The 15300-nt window shown below is 44.1% G+C and overlaps 1 protein-coding gene across 4 annotated transcripts in view; it reads left to right on the top strand.

Annotated features, from left to right (window-relative positions):
* The window catches only part of map2 (microtubule-associated protein 2), an 81141-nt gene that overhangs the window by 51244 nt on the left and 14597 nt on the right, over positions 1 to 15300 (top strand). For all 4 annotated transcript variants that reach the window (XM_030112795.1, XM_030112794.1, XM_030112793.1 and 1 more), the window contains exons 5-12: positions 4270 to 4359; positions 5175 to 5249; positions 7054 to 7269; positions 8920 to 9180; positions 12349 to 12356; positions 13054 to 13459; positions 13557 to 13796; positions 14131 to 14268. In XM_030112795.1, the coding sequence (XP_029968655.1) occupies positions 4270 to 4359; positions 5175 to 5249; positions 7054 to 7269; positions 8920 to 9180; positions 12349 to 12356; positions 13054 to 13459; positions 13557 to 13796; positions 14131 to 14268 (1434 nt within the window). The remainder of the gene's footprint in view (positions 1 to 4269; positions 4360 to 5174; positions 5250 to 7053; positions 7270 to 8919; positions 9181 to 12348; positions 12357 to 13053; positions 13460 to 13556; positions 13797 to 14130; positions 14269 to 15300) is intronic.

Genomic DNA, 15300 nt, shown 5'->3' with positions numbered 1-15300 from the left:
CAATACTGTATTATCTTTTGCCTAGATTTTGTCATGTATTTCCAAAAGTGCCACTTATCCGTATTTCTCGGTGTGTGCGACCACAGTGGATGTGAGCCGCGACTCGTCGCTCTCATTTCAATTACATATGGGTCCAAGTCAGTGGTCCGACAGTCTGTTGCTATGGCAACGCCTTGTGTTGCACGTTTTGGGAGCCTGCTGGTATCCTCCCAGACATCACTCCTGCTCTCTATTTGCCCTCTCAGTCCCTGCATGTGTGTGCGTGAGTGTGTGCGTGAGTGTGTGTGAGTGTGTGTGTGTGTGTGTGTGTGTGTGTGTGTGTGTGTGTGGGGCTGTGCTGGGCTTAGCGTTGACTCGGGGCTTCCAGTCGCAGTCTGCGCTCAGAGAGGGGAGCAGTACTCGGCTCTGGTCAGCTTGTCACGCAGGTAATGCACACTTTCGTCTGCCGCGTTTTGCGTGTTTGTGTGCCGTGGCTTTGGGATATTCCTGTAAGATGAAGCGGTGCGGCGCAGCCCTTTGTGCATGTGTGTATTCTGCTGTCAAAGCCGGTGACGGGCGTGCTGCTGTGTCATTAGACGTCTCTGTCAGAGAAACGCTGAGACAGCCGCACAACGCTGGTTTTGATCACTGCCTACTGGTTTTAAGGATGTGACAAGGTTGTTTTTGAGATGCTGGGGATTTGTGGATGTGCTTGTCTGTGGTTTTCTTTATGGGGCTAAAATTCAGTCATTTCCCAGTGAACTGGGTGCCCTCCATGAGGCGTCAGTCTTTCTTTCGTGCGCATGAAAGACTGCACTGGTGTGCGTTTCGGGCTTTTTTGTTTTTTTTTCCTTTTTAATTTATCACAGTTATTTGCATACAGCCCACAGTCAGAATAACAATCAAGTAATCTAACTGGGGTTATCTCTTTTGCAATTTTCTATTCATTCTATTCATTGAGCCCACGGGCTGTTTCAACAGTTTATGAGATAAACATGCATTAACAGACCAGATTGTGTAAGATACTAAACCAAATTAGACAGAGTCTCTTATTCTGAGAGTGATACCAACACCAACGCACCTGTACACATCTGAATGAAGACTGAACTTCACATCACCTTCTGAAAACCAGGGCATAAAGATCTACTTTTGAAAGGGGAATCAGGATGAGTTCTTAGGCAGATGTTGTTTTCAGGTTAAGTCACACAAGCACAGAGGTGCTGGATATGAAATATCACTATGAGACAGTTTTTATAGTATTATTTGAGACAGCCTCTCCTGGGTCATATTGATTCTGTTAAAATGCCACAAAAGATGGTGGGGGTTACTGACCCCCTAAAACCGCCCAACATGCAGTTTGGGTTGACTACAAATGTTGCTTTTGCCTTCTATCAGAATTCCATCCTGATGCAGTGGGAACTGACTTATATAAGATGAAAAAATGAGCTCATTTCTATAGTTTGTGAGCTGATGGTACAGCGTTTCTCCTGGGCTTGTGCTCAGACTCAAAGCACTGACGACATTTGTCTTCGCTTCCACATGCGCTGCTTACGCTGCAAAACCCCTTAATAAGCCTCCCTGAGGTCGACTGTGTTCAACCTGGCAATGTTTCATTGAACTGTTTAATTTAGCTGTACTTAGCCCATGAGGAAAGCAATTGTTGGAGGTTTGAGAGAGGATAATGCATCCCCACACCCTCAGAGATGTTTTTAAACTGTGATATTAACAAGATCCCTCCATTCTGCAGTGTGCACGGCAAGCCTTGCACTTAAAAAAAAAAAGCTAAAGTTTAATGTAACCACAGAAACGTAGTTTTGTTTTGGCCTCAGTCATTATAAATGATCTTCAGCTCAGACAAGGCAGCAGTGTCTTGGGGTTTGTGTTTTTACAGATGGTTTATCTGCTTTGGAAAGCTTTAACTTGCATCTGTGGATTGTACTGTGTGCACAGGCAGTGCTTTCAGTAATTGTTCCTGAGCCTGCGCGGCTGTTCCTGGACAGAATCAGATCTGTTCTTGATGCAGTGTGGCCCGAGGAGCCCAGAGTAACGAGCACCTTCAGTCCTGTGATCTCTACAGAGTCTCTGAATTGTTTGATGTTACGGACTGTAAATGGTGGGGTCTTTTATTATATCACCACAATTTTACAGTCGTGAACCTTCACCCACCCTGTTCCAAAGACTCATCGTTTTACCCACTGACCTTTTTCCTATTAACATAATTAATGCAAAAAGGTTTCATATATCTGTAACAACCAGAGAATTTACATGCTGAAATAAAGGTCAAAGTGACAAGTGAACGGGTTGCAGACGCCACCTAATTGGTTTCTCTTTGCTGTCTGAAATTAGGAAAAAAACCTCATATGATTTTTGAAATAAGAAAATGTTTTCTTGCAAAATCTGATCTGTTGTTCATGCTCTAATATGAATGATATATTCATTCATGAAACCTGCAAATAATTGCATCCAGTTTTCGAATTAGGTTTTACATTTTTTCAGGATTCGATTTGTATCTTGTGGAGAAATGTTCACTTTTCTCATTTTGTTGCCCCAAGTCAAAGTTTCCAGGCTCTATTCTGATGCAACAAACGCTGATTGCGCTTGACGTGGACACCTGTGCTCAATGTTCCAATATCAGAAGAACTGGATTTGTCTGGGAGCGTTGAATAGGTGCTACACATTTATTGCACTTTCCCACTGAAACAAGGGAAATGGGTGCTTTGAGTCGAGGTGAGTGGGCTGTGTTAAGTGTTCCCGGAAGGAGTGTGTGCCTGTGTGTTATCGTGGGGTGGCTGCACGGCTGCCAGCTTGTTTGTGTTGTCGTGTGGGTGATGTTGGATTGGATAAGGTCTCGAAACGGCAACAACCGAAACAGCCTCCCAATTCTGCCCAATCCTAAACACCGCCGCGACGCAAATGGAGGTTTTGATTATTAATCCTGCGTATTTAAATAGATGCAGACATGTTGACTGGATGGAAATGTGAGTGATTGCACAACGCAGGTTAGTTAGGTCAGTTGGCTCTTATCTGGGGCAAAACTGAGAGAAATGCCCTATTTTTCTCTTACTGAAGACACACATGCTATAACTGATTTATATATCGTTCTCATGTTTTCAACCGATGCCAGACAGCACTGAAAATCTCTTTTTTAAAAGACATTATATTGCTTGAATTCGGTTTTTATCTTAAGAATGTTGAGTGTTCTCGAGCTCAAATTGCATTACAGTACCTGCAGTGATATATCCTCCACTTTAACTAGAAATCAAATAAAAAAATAGAACAACAGGAGTGTGGTTCAGTCATTCTCTGCATGGTGCCTCACACTAGACCCTACAGACATTTTACTAATGGACACCAAACCAAGGCCTGTTGTGGATTTTATGACAGTTCGAAAGTACTAAGAGCAAAGTTGTGAAGGTCAAGTGTTTCAGCACTAACGGTGCACCTCAGGCTCTTGCTGTATGCCAGTGGGAAGCTCTCGTGGCAAGGACACATACGTGCTGCATGTTAAACCCCCACTCACCTTGTTTTTACTGTCCGCATCAACTAATGTGGAAAAAAACAAACAAACAACAGCCCACTTCACGTCTCTTGATGAAAGTGCTTCAGCTCAGACCTGAAGGCAATAGAGTAAATACAGTGCAAGTATGTTGTTTGGAGTGTTATGTGGCCACCGAATCCTACTGTCATCTTGAAAACCACGTGGTTTTGCTGTATTTATTCTGTTTGATGTTCACTTATTCTTATGTGTATAACACGCTGGATCGGTGTGTCTTTTGAATGTCACTTCATTTTTCTACATTTCTTTCGTGCGTGTGCGTGCGTGCGTGCGTGCGTGCGTGCGTGTGTGTGTGTGTGAGTGTGTGTCATTGAAAAACAAACTAGCACATGTCCTCAAGCCTGATTAAAAAAAAAAGTGGGCCCAAATAACCTAATTTTAGGAAATTGCTTTTCATTAATGTAATTTTTATTGGGCACATTTTGAAGCAGTCTGTGTTTCTATGGTGATGCAGCCTTCACCAGCATCCCTCCTGTTGCTGTGGTTATCGAAACAGTTTCAGCCCAGTCACTCTGCTTTTTCATCTCAAATGACAGGACTCAAGCTAAACCAAAGGAATATTAGACTGTGTTTTTCTTTTTTGTATGAATACATATACACTGAACTACAACGGCATCATGGACGTGTCATTTCAACCCTCCAGCTCGTCTGGGATTTGTCCCATTTATGTCAACTTTCACGTCGGGACGTTATTGACCTTGCACGTCTGTCTCGGTGTGATTGCGGATGTTCAGAACAAGTGTCGGCCCGGATCGTGCAGGAGGTGACGGCAGAGGCTGTGGCGGTGCTGAAAGGGGAGCAGGAGACTCAAAGGCTGCCATCAGGTGAGACACACACACACACACACACACACACACACACACACACACACACACACACACACACACCAGCACACTCGTGTAGTAGCGGTGGAGGACATGATATCCCTCGTTTGATGGTCCCATGAGGCTGGAGTTCATCTCAGCTAGGTGACAGTCCGTGTGCACGCTGGACAAAGCTTGAAGGGCTTCAAACACCTACAGACAACTTAGAGTCGGCATCTCAACAAACCTGCCGGTGTTTGTACGGTGGGAGGGAAGCTGAACACCCACTGATTCTGTTATTCAACTCATCTTCAGAGGTCCAGAGGTCGTCCAGTAGCGCACACACACACACACACACACACACACACACACACACACACACACACACACACACACACACACACACACACACACACACACACACACACACAAAAACACTTTTCTCTTTCATTTTCCTTTGTGTGGACAGCACATCTACAGAGCAAAGGATCATTTCAGGTAAACAAAGATACAAAGAAAGGACAACAGTAATGTGAGTGCAACAGTGTAAACAAGCAACTTCACGCTGCTAAAATCAATAATCAGCTGCTGCAGTGTTACAGTGGGGTGTTCAGTGGAGCGGCACAGCAACGTAGCAGAGCTCTGTTCATGCAAAAACGTGGAAGTAGGTAGAATGCGATGTGGAGATGGAGTTGTCTTCATTCATCTCCAGATGACTGTGAGTTTCTGACAGGGCTTTGTCAGTGTCAGCTTCATGCCCGAATATAAATGAACTGAACACGGGAAGAATGTCTCATTTGTATGAACAAATCTTTGTTTCTGTCTTCCTTTTGTAGTTGAAGACACCACCAATTTGCCTCCCTCCCCTCCCCCGTCACCCGCCGCAGAGCACTTTGGTCCCGTGGAACGAGGTAGGAAGAATGAAAGTCTGCCTCCAAGAGTGTGTTTTTTTTTTCTCTCTGTAATGTTTGAAAGCATGGTGTCTTTCTTTTCCTCGACTGTAGCTTCAGGATTTTTTGTGTTCACCAACACATTGGGGTGCTGGTGTATCCCGTCACAGGGAATCCTCCCCTACCTTCCACCACTTCAGGAAACAAACCCCCAGATTACTACCTGTTCAAAAGCTGTACTTATGAGCGTTGCTACAGCAGGAACATCTTCTCCTTTTTTCTGTCATTCACCCGCTGCTTCCTCGTCCTCATCTCATCCAGCAGATGCCAATTGGTGTCTTCATTGTTGCAACCATTTCCTGAAAAAAGAAAGAACGACCCAGTTCAATGCATGACAGTATGTTTTATCCAGTGCACTCTTTTTAACCATGATCTTTGTTCATTACTCTTTCTAACTCCATGCTGTGCCGTCTTTCCCAACACACTAATATGACAGCCAATGTAGGTTAACCCTGCAACTTCCTGTTGTTCCACCTCTTCGGCTGAATTATATCTCAGGTTTTTTTTTTTTTTTGCGTATGTGACCATCATGATGTGGGGTCATTGTCCACTGTCTCCTTTTTTATGTGGCCAAGTTTTATAAATGTTGCGCAGATCAGATTTCACAATTGAGCAATGGATTGCTTTTGAAGTGAAGGAGCTGCTCGACCTATTGTGAGTGCAATGACTGTAATTCATCCACGCCAAGTAAAAGTTGGTCATTTCAAGTGTGTCTTAAGACAAAGATATAATTTGTTGAACTCAGAATCATGATGTACTTAATTTTTACTAATGATGTATAACTGTATGTATCAAAGCAGTAATGTTCAGTGTTGTACACTCAGCTGTGGCCAGGTTGTGTATCTTTGTGTAGAGCTGAAAGTTGTAGTTTTGTCTTGGTTGTTTTGTATTTGAAAGTTGGGAGACCAGTCGTGGCTGTACAGTGAAGGCTCAGTGACTGCAGGACTTGTTGATATTACCTTCATAGCTCTGCAAAGAGAGGTGATTTTATTGTGGTAGTTAATTAAAAAGTGGAGAATCGACCGTTTCTTTGATTGATCAGGAGGTTTTTGTCGAATTTGTCATGTAGTGGGTGGTTACACATGCTTTTTAAAGTTACAGGATTTGTGTACTTCTGTATTATATCTGCTGATTTGGTTGTTTCATTATATATTCAGTGTTTAGTTTAAACTAGCTTGGTTTAGATTAGTGTGATTTGTAAATAGCACCAGTATCTTCCTCAAATGATGTTAAATCCTCATATTGTGGGTGTCAGAGAACCACCGCGCCTCAAAGCTTTGTAACCTTTGACCTGCTTATCACTGTCTACTCGTCAGTGTCCTCTGTGTTTGTCTAACTCAAGCCCAGTGAAGCTTCAGTGTCTCTCTGCATTCCCCTTTCCTGTGTCTCTTTCCATTTGTGTTGCTTATTATAAATCAGTTCTTTGTTACTTTCTTGTCAAACTTTGTCTCTGAACTTTATAACTTCAAAAAATGTCTGTCTTTAAAAAAAACATGACAACAAATTACAATTTTGACTTTGATAAAATGCGAAATCTATAAAGTGAAGAGTTATTCTTCCAGTTGTTAAGATGTTGGATTATATTGTAACTAGATTTCATATCTAAGTATTCAGTCAATTAAAGATGGACATTTTTTGGTGCAGTCTCTATTTTATTCTTCCCACTGTTTGTTTTCTTTTCTCCCCCCACTCTTTCACTTTCACGCTCTCAGTCCGTGTCCAGATATCCCTGCAGTTCTTCTCCTTGTGTCTGTCTTGTTTGTAGATGTAGGGGATGAGGAGGAGGCGGGCCCTCTCCGCCGTTTCCAAAATTCTCGGGAGAGGTGCAAGTTCCTCGCCCCCTCCATCTCAGTTTCCGTGCCCGAGGACGACCCCTACCACTCCGACGAGGAGTACTATGAGCACCCATTGTTCAGCCCAGAGTGGACGCACTCGGGCTCTCGCCCCGCGGGGCAGGCCGTGGCCTTTAGACAGATTGAAGGTGAACCACGCATGGTTCCTCTTTGCCATCCGACCCCCTTCCATCTCCTCTCTCTTTTTCTCTCCTCTCTCTCTGTGATTTGACCTCCTCCCTTCATCCCTCCCTCCTTTCGTCCCTCCGTCTCCTCGTCCGTCCGTCCGTCCGTCCGTCTTTCCGTCTCCTCGTCTGTCTGTGTCTGTGTGTCCTTGTGTTGTACGTTCACTCGAAAACGGACAGCGTGTTTCTTTAACGATCACTTTTGTTTGGTTTGAGTTGTTTCGATCTATTCATTTGCCACTCCTCATGCCAGTAACCTCAACACGCCGCAGGGATTTAGCTTTAATTCAAATTCAGTCCATTATAAATGTAGCCCAATCTATCATGTTAAATATTTATGATAAATTGTGAAATTACTTGCCTCACTCTTAGTTGCACATTTTCATTTACTGTAAGCTGTATTAGATGGTTTCCACTATGCTCTTTTTAAGCTTAATATTCAGAGTAACTCTGCAGTTCAGTGGGTCTTTCTCAGTCCAACCACAATGCTGTTTCATTTAATCAATAATATATTAACTTTCAATCTGTCTTACCATCAATATTGAACTATTCTGATGGTGAACATGCAGTGATCACTAAAATGTTGGTGAACTATTTTATCCTATCGGACAATACTTCTCTATTTAAGGAAGGGGATCATTTAAATGGCTCTAATATCTATAGCTTTGCCTAAAAGTCCTTGGCAACACCACAATTACAGAACCACTTCTGGTAGCCCGTAAGTGCTCATATTATTTTAATTACAAGAGATATTTTTGTTATAAATCTTTTCATCCAAATGTGACATTTTACTTGTGTTGCTGAGGTGATATTAGCTGTAGTGGGCTCTCCCATAATAATAGCTGTTTTTTAACTCACACTGTGGAAGCCCTGACCTGCGTCTATTGATCCAACAGTTCAGAAAAGGACTTAACGTGCTTCACACACAAATCCACAGCACAATGCCCTTGTGATAAAAATAAAGTTTTTTTGTTTTTTGTGTTTTTCTCTCCGTGGGTGTATGTCTTCTTCCAGACCTTATTGCACAGACTTTTAATGTCTGAGTTATATTAACACGATTCCCTCGATTGAATTGAGAAAAGTGCCGCAGTTGATTGATTTATATCTACATATCTATGACTACAGCCACTTAACATACTTCTTTCTCTTTTTGTTCTCCCGTAAATAGATTTAAGATGGTTTAAATCTGATTCTCCTTACTGACAGTATCAGCTAATTTCAGATGCCCAATCCAGAAATAATTGAAAGGAAGGCTGTAGGGAAAAAAGTATTGTGAATTGAAGAAAGGAAGTGTTTTTGTGTTGTATGGTGCAGCAGCTCTACACAGTCACCTTTTTCAAAGAGCCCAGGACTTGCGAAGAATTCAGCTCACCTTCTTCAGCTCCACACGTGCGCTATATTAGGCTTGCTCACATGCTGAGTAGACCAAGCATCCACAGCCAAGATTAAAAAAGAAAATTACTCACAGAAAGACACTCCAGTCTGTGATATGTGTGTGATGTACGTGTGTGAATAAGAAAAAAAGTTTCCCATCGTAAGTCGTGTTCTCACATAACCCAAGTCTGTGTTGCCTGTAGTCTTAATGTGTCCCCCTTTCACCCTGTTTATGAAAAGAAGAGACCATGGAGGCTCTTACAGCTGAATACGAGGAGGAGGTGGAAGAGGAGGAGGAGAGTGCAGAGGCAGCAGAGTCCGAGGCAGCTCTTGATGAGCAGCAGTGGAGTGGGGAGGAGCCCGAGCTGGACAGCCCCCAAGCTGAGCCCTTAGAGCAGGCAGAGGCCGTAGACGAGGCTCAGGATGTTGACATGGAGCCTGTGGAGGCGGCTAGTGCTGCCGCAGGAAGCTCAATGGACAGAGAGGAGGAGAAGGCAGAGGGTGAGGACAGCCCTGAGACAGGTGTGTCCGGCCCTCTGCTCTCCCTGATTGCATGTCATTGCATTGTCCACCGTTTAAGGACGCAAGATGTGTCTGAAGGAATTGTATCTTTAAGCCTTATGACTGAAGTGGAATGGCAAATAATCCTCCCTGCGCTCTGCTGTGGCTGCAAGGCAACACAGGCTTGTTGGTGAAAAGAGCCACTTTATTTTAATCTAAACTGGTCTTATTGTGTTTTTTTTTTTTTTAATCTTTGCTTGTGTTTTCTTTTACTTGCTGTGATTTTCGGGCCCGGTTTGTTTGGCATTGGTATGATGAAGTGATGCTAAATGCTGAACGTGCTTTTTCTTTTTTTTTTTAAAAAAACCAGCTTTAAGCTTACAGGTTTCTCGTTGTGTTTCTATGTGGCTTGGTACTGGTATGCCAGTGCTACACACCCCTTGTAACCATGAATCATTCAAACGTAATCTGATCATGATTCAGAGTACAGAGTTAGCAGACGTTTCTGTGTTGGCTGTCTCATGTTCAGTGTGGCTTAGTTGTTGATGAACCATATTCACAAAATATTTTTGCTTTATCTACTGGATTTCAACTCATTCGTTTTCGTTGTTTTTTTTTTTGTTTGTTTGGTTTTTTTTTGTTACCACATGCTGGTGACACTTAGCATTTCTCTGTCCTTCACTGGAAATTATTAAGTGAAATATTTCCCACTTTTCAGCTTTTATTTTCTGGATGACATTAAAAAATAATCACTGACACTGCAGATTAACGCCTAAATAAACAATGCAACTTCAATTGAAACTGAACTTTACAAAGAATGACAGAAATGCTATTTTCTCTGTACTGAAAGTTTTTAAAAGGTGCATGAACATTCCTTCCCGTCTGTTACTGCTTGTTTTTCATAAATCAGTATCACAGTTGCCTCATGCCGGTTTCCGTCACACACCATCCCATGTCCTCATTCGTCTGTGACTTGGTGGATGCCATACTGCCGCCGTACTTCTTCAGTGATGGCTGTGTCATTGTGCTGTAAGTTTCTAAGGAAAGCTTTGCCTGATTCTGTGATAGCTTTCCCCGTCCCTGGCTTAAAAAAAAAAAAAAAATTCCCTCATCGAGAGCATGCTCAAGTATTTTATTTTGTTGTGTGGTGATTCAAACAGCCGACTTACAGATATCCTTTCAGCTTTGAAGATGGACTCGGACAAGCAAGACAGTGGGTCCATTAGCCCAGACAGCATTGGATCGGAGAAACGTCCAGAGGAGTTTTACGAGCCCCAAATGCAAGGATTCTTTGCTGGTGAACGAGTTGTGCCAGAGAGCCCTACCATGGACATGCCATCCTTTGTACCTCCAGAGGTTCAAAATCAAGCCAAAGAATCTGCCAGATCGCTCACGCTTCAGCCTACATACGGAGAGCCGATCACAGTATCAGAGAAGCAGCCGTCGGTGGAGGTGGTGGAGTTCAGCAGTATCGGTGCCCCGTCTGATTTCTCTTCAATGGGAGCGAAAGTACAAGGAGGAGATGCGACAAGAGACACACAAGACCGATCCGGAATGTCTGCGTACTTTGAAACGTCAGCCATGGATACCGATAACAGTTCCCAGTGTAAGGGTGAGGGCTATTACGAACTGAGTAGAGCCAGTGAGAAGAGTACATTTGATTCCAAGTCTCAGGAAATCAGCTACAGCACGCTAGCTGAAACTCAAAGCAAGCCTGACTCAAAAACGAGTGCAACAGAAGACACTAGCACATTTACAGTTCCTGACAGGAGCAATGAATGCAGGCTATCACCGGGGAAACTCGCCTTAGAACAGAGGAGTTATTCACTTAACATCACCATCGGAGCGGTGGATCAGAGCGGCCAGGGCAAACCTAAAAACTTCTCACCACTGGCCACAGATATCATGTCATACACAAGTGGAAGTCTGGATGAGTCAGCGGACTACCTTCCGGTTTCTACGCCCTCTGTGGATAAGCCTCCAGCATTTCCTCCCTTGATCCTGGAGACCGCAGCGTCCGTCACCTCGGATTCTTCGTCGCCTCCAAGAACCACCGAGCCACCCTCAAAACCCACCTCTGAGCCAGAATCTCCAGAATCCCCTCAGCCTGCTAAGAACAGTGACAAAAATGGTGCAGTGATGGCACAAGACCTGCCTGAGATGCTGGACCTCGCCGGTTCTCGTTCAAGATTGGCATCAGAAAACACCGACCCAGAGATCACCCGGAGAAAGTCATTTCAAGCCGATACTCCACTCTTCGGAGACGATCCTTTGGCCAGTCTAATTTCAGGGGAACAGAGTCCTGGGGGTAGAAAGAGCGACAGTCAGCTTGAAGAGATGGGTTACTGTGTATTCAGTGAGTATTCGGGGCCCATGCCATCGCCTGCAGATGTGTTCAGCCCCACAAACGCGTCTGCTAAAGTTTTCACCCCGTCTGTCCTGGAGGAGAAAGTGGCCGAGCAGGCAAGGAAACTGGCAGTCAGAGATACATCGATGGAGGACATGAGCCAGCCTTCGGAAGATAAGGATGGAAGTAAAGAGAACGAGCAGAAACAAGAGCAGCGTAAGGACTCTGTCAAAGAAAAAAGCCAGGATGTCGCAGATGAGCAGCCAGTTACACCTGTAAGCGAGACGCCCCTCATTCAGCCGAGTGAATCCTTCGTGACGCCGACCGTGACCGTGACCCTTGAAGGCGGGAGGTCAGCTAGCGAGACTGAGCGGCAAGCCAGCGGGGAGGGCTCGGCGTCGGAGACCGAGATTGCCGACTACGAGAGGCAGATCCGCAAACTGGAGATGGAGGACAGGCCTCTGAGTCTGGAGGAGGAGCGAGAGCTGCAGGAGCTTCGGGAGAAGGTGAAGCTGGTCCACCAGGAGGCCTACGAGGAGATCGACGCCGAGGACGTGTACCAGCTCACCGGCGTGGCCAAGGATCGCATCGCTCGGCCTGTCAAGACTTCACCGGCCTCTTCTGTGGAGAGCAACATCGACGACGACAAGCTCCTCTCCCCGGTTCTGTCGCCCTCCAAACTGAAGCAGAGAGAGATGTATGGCTCCCCCAAGAGATCACCCTCACCGGTGTTAGGAGTGACGAAGGAGGATTTAGAGAGAAAAATGAGAGAAGAGCAAGAGAAGAAAGCCTCTGAGAAGAAAATGAAAGAAGAGGAAGAGAGGAGGATTCAGGAAGAGGAGGAAAAGAAAGAGAAGGAGTTGAAGATAAAAGAAGAGCAGGAAAAGAGAGAGAAAGAAGAGGCAGAGAGGTTATTAAAGGACGAACAGGAAAGGAAAGAGAAGGAACAGAAAGAGCAGGAGATGAGAGAAAGATTGGAGAAAGAGAAGGAGGAGAGGGAGCTAAAGGAAAAGGAAGAAAAAGAAAAGAGGGAGAGAGAGGAGAGGGAGCTAAAGGAAAAGGAAGAAAAAGAAAAGAGGGAGAGAGAGGAGAGGGAGCTAAAAGAAAAGGAAGAAAGGGAACAGAAAGAGAGAGAGGAGAAGGCCCTGAAAGAAAAGGAAGAGAAGGAGAAAAGGGAGAAAGAAGAGAGGGAGCTGAAAGAAAAGCAAGAGAAAGAGAAAAAGGAAAAAGAGGAGCAAGAGAAGAAGGAAAAAGAAGAGAGGGAAAGGATAGAGAAAGAAGAGAGGGAGAGAAAAGAAAAAGAAGAAAGGGAAAGGCTGGAACAGGAGGAAAGAGAAAGAAAAGAACAAGAGAAGGAGAGAATAGAGCTTGAGCTAAGGGAGAAAGAAAAGCAAGAAAGGCAACAGAAAGAGAAGGAAGAGCTTGAAAAGGCAGCTGAGATGGACAAAAAGGTTGACAGTGAGCCTGACCGAGATGAAGCAGCAGCTGCAAAGAATTCTGGGATGGATGGCGGAAAGCCAGAAAAGGAGGAAGATGAAGATGTGATTAAGAGGACAGAGGTACCAGAGGCTCGAGCTGCCATCGAATCAGTGGTGACAGTGGAAGACGACTTCATCACCGTGGTCCAGACGATCGATGTGGCCGAAGAACCGGGGCACAGCGTTCGCTTCTCCGCCCCGCCTGAGGATGAGGCTCTTTGTGTCTCGCAACAGAAAGAGGAAGAGGACGAAGAGGAGGAGTCGGTAGAGTTGGCCCAGGAAGCCGACCTGGAGGCCGCCAGTCTGGAGGAGGTGGCGGACGTTCCTGAAACCCCTGACTCCCCAGCAAGGGAGCCTCAGACCGTAGACACAGAGGGGCCGACCGAAAGCTACGACAGAGACGAGACCACGATGGACGACTCCATTCTGGACAGCTCCTGGGTTGACACTCAAGGTCAGATCTCTCAACTTTTTCTCTCATAAAACAGATTTCTTTTTTTATTCCTTCCTTCCCTTATAGAATGTCTCATCTTTCCTTTTTTTAGCAGATGATGATAAGAGTATGGCAACGGAGCAGATTGAACCTTTGCCTAAGGTGCTCACGCCGGTGAGAAAGGCGGCCATGGCGCAGAGCAAGCAGACGCAGCAACGAAAGAACGAGAAGCAGGAAAAGCCTGTTAAACCCAAGACCAAGAGTGGGAGGGGTAAAGGACGGATCTCCACACCGGAGCGCAAACCTGTCCGCAAAGAACCGGTCTACATCCCAAGAGAGGAGGTCAAGAAGAAAAAAGGTTGCGATGATTGTCTTTATTTATTTATTTTATTTATTTTCAATAATGTGCAAATTGAAAGTATTTACAAGTACAGACTCACTGAAAAACATGTTGCATGAATCATGTCTTTTAGGCAGTGTTCACACTTAAAGTGTAGTTTGCTGATCGCCCCAGGGTTTGGGTAAAATTGTTCTAAACATGTGTGAACACTCTTTCTTGAACAAATTAGTTGAATTTTTGAGCTTTTGGGAAGATTTCAGTATCCTGTCTTGGATCTATTAGCATGCTTCAACAGCTGTGACCTGATGTTTCTGCTTTTTTTCGGTGACTCCTGTTTTCTTCAATAATTCAGCTGTCATAAAAAAGACTGAGCTGACCAAAAAAATGGACACTCAGACTCAGTCCCCGTCCAAGAGGAACGTGATGAAGCCGGCCGCTCGCCAGACTCGTCCCACACAGCATCACTCCTGCCCCAGGAGGAGAGCCACAGGTGACACGCCGACTCCGTCTGTCTCTCAGCCGGCGCTGACTGCAGGACGGTCACCGCAATGTCTTACCTTCACCTTCATCTTACCTTTGATTTTTGTTTCAATCTTGATTCATCGCACAAAAGAACTTTGCTTTTTTTTTGTTGTTGTTGTTGTTGTGTGTGTTTCTTTGTATTTGAGCACAATAAAATCCGTCATAAATCTTTCATTTCATAAGTGGCTTTTCTTTTCGTTGTTTTGCTTCTTGCGCATTTTGTTTATGTTTCCATGTCTTAGATAAAACTGATAAGCACTGATTTATTGACATCTTCTGTTTTAAAACTGTGACTGCTTGTACTGTGGTGTGTGCTTGTGTGGCCATTTATGATAAAGATTTAGGATGGACGATAGTTCATTAGTATGGCAAGGATCTCAGCCAAATTCCAGTATAAATTGTAGTTATAATGACTATTTGAATAAATGTGCTATGGATTCAGAGTTACTGTGAGCACATAATCTCTAGACACTTGACTTTTGCGAAAAAAAAAAAAAAAAAAAAAAAAAAAACGAGTTCCAGCTCTTTTTTCTTAATTTTTCAATTAAGTCACCCCATTCATAAATGAAGAAAGAAATCATGTAGATGTATGACGAGAGTAAGAAGGAGCCAGAAACTACAAGGTCAGAGACTCAGTGTTGTACAAAATACCAAAACCTAATGGCTATGAAGACAGAAAATGAATCCAGTCATTTTTTTCCCCCCACACATATTAGCTTTTGGTATTCAGTTTTTTTGTATTATAAATATACTTTATTTCATTATTGGTTTACTAATTGTCTCTAAGGAAAAGTTTTTTTTTTTGTTGTTTATTGTAAAAACAAAACTAATGCTAAATCTGTTTGACCTTTCTGGCCTTGTCAGGTGTTACAGATCTCCATTGCTTCTTTCCACCTTTGGTTGCCTAGCAACTAGTGATCTATGGTTGGGTGTATGGATGTGCTACTATAAAGACTGTAACGCTGCTCTGTACCAGAGGCAGTTTGCACTTTGTTTTCCC

This window comes from Salarias fasciatus, chromosome 16, assembly GCF_902148845.1.
Source record: "Salarias fasciatus chromosome 16, fSalaFa1.1, whole genome shotgun sequence".
Classification (NCBI taxonomy): Eukaryota; Metazoa; Chordata; class Actinopteri; order Blenniiformes; family Blenniidae; genus Salarias; species Salarias fasciatus.
This window is presented reverse-complemented; position numbering and strand designations above follow the sequence as displayed.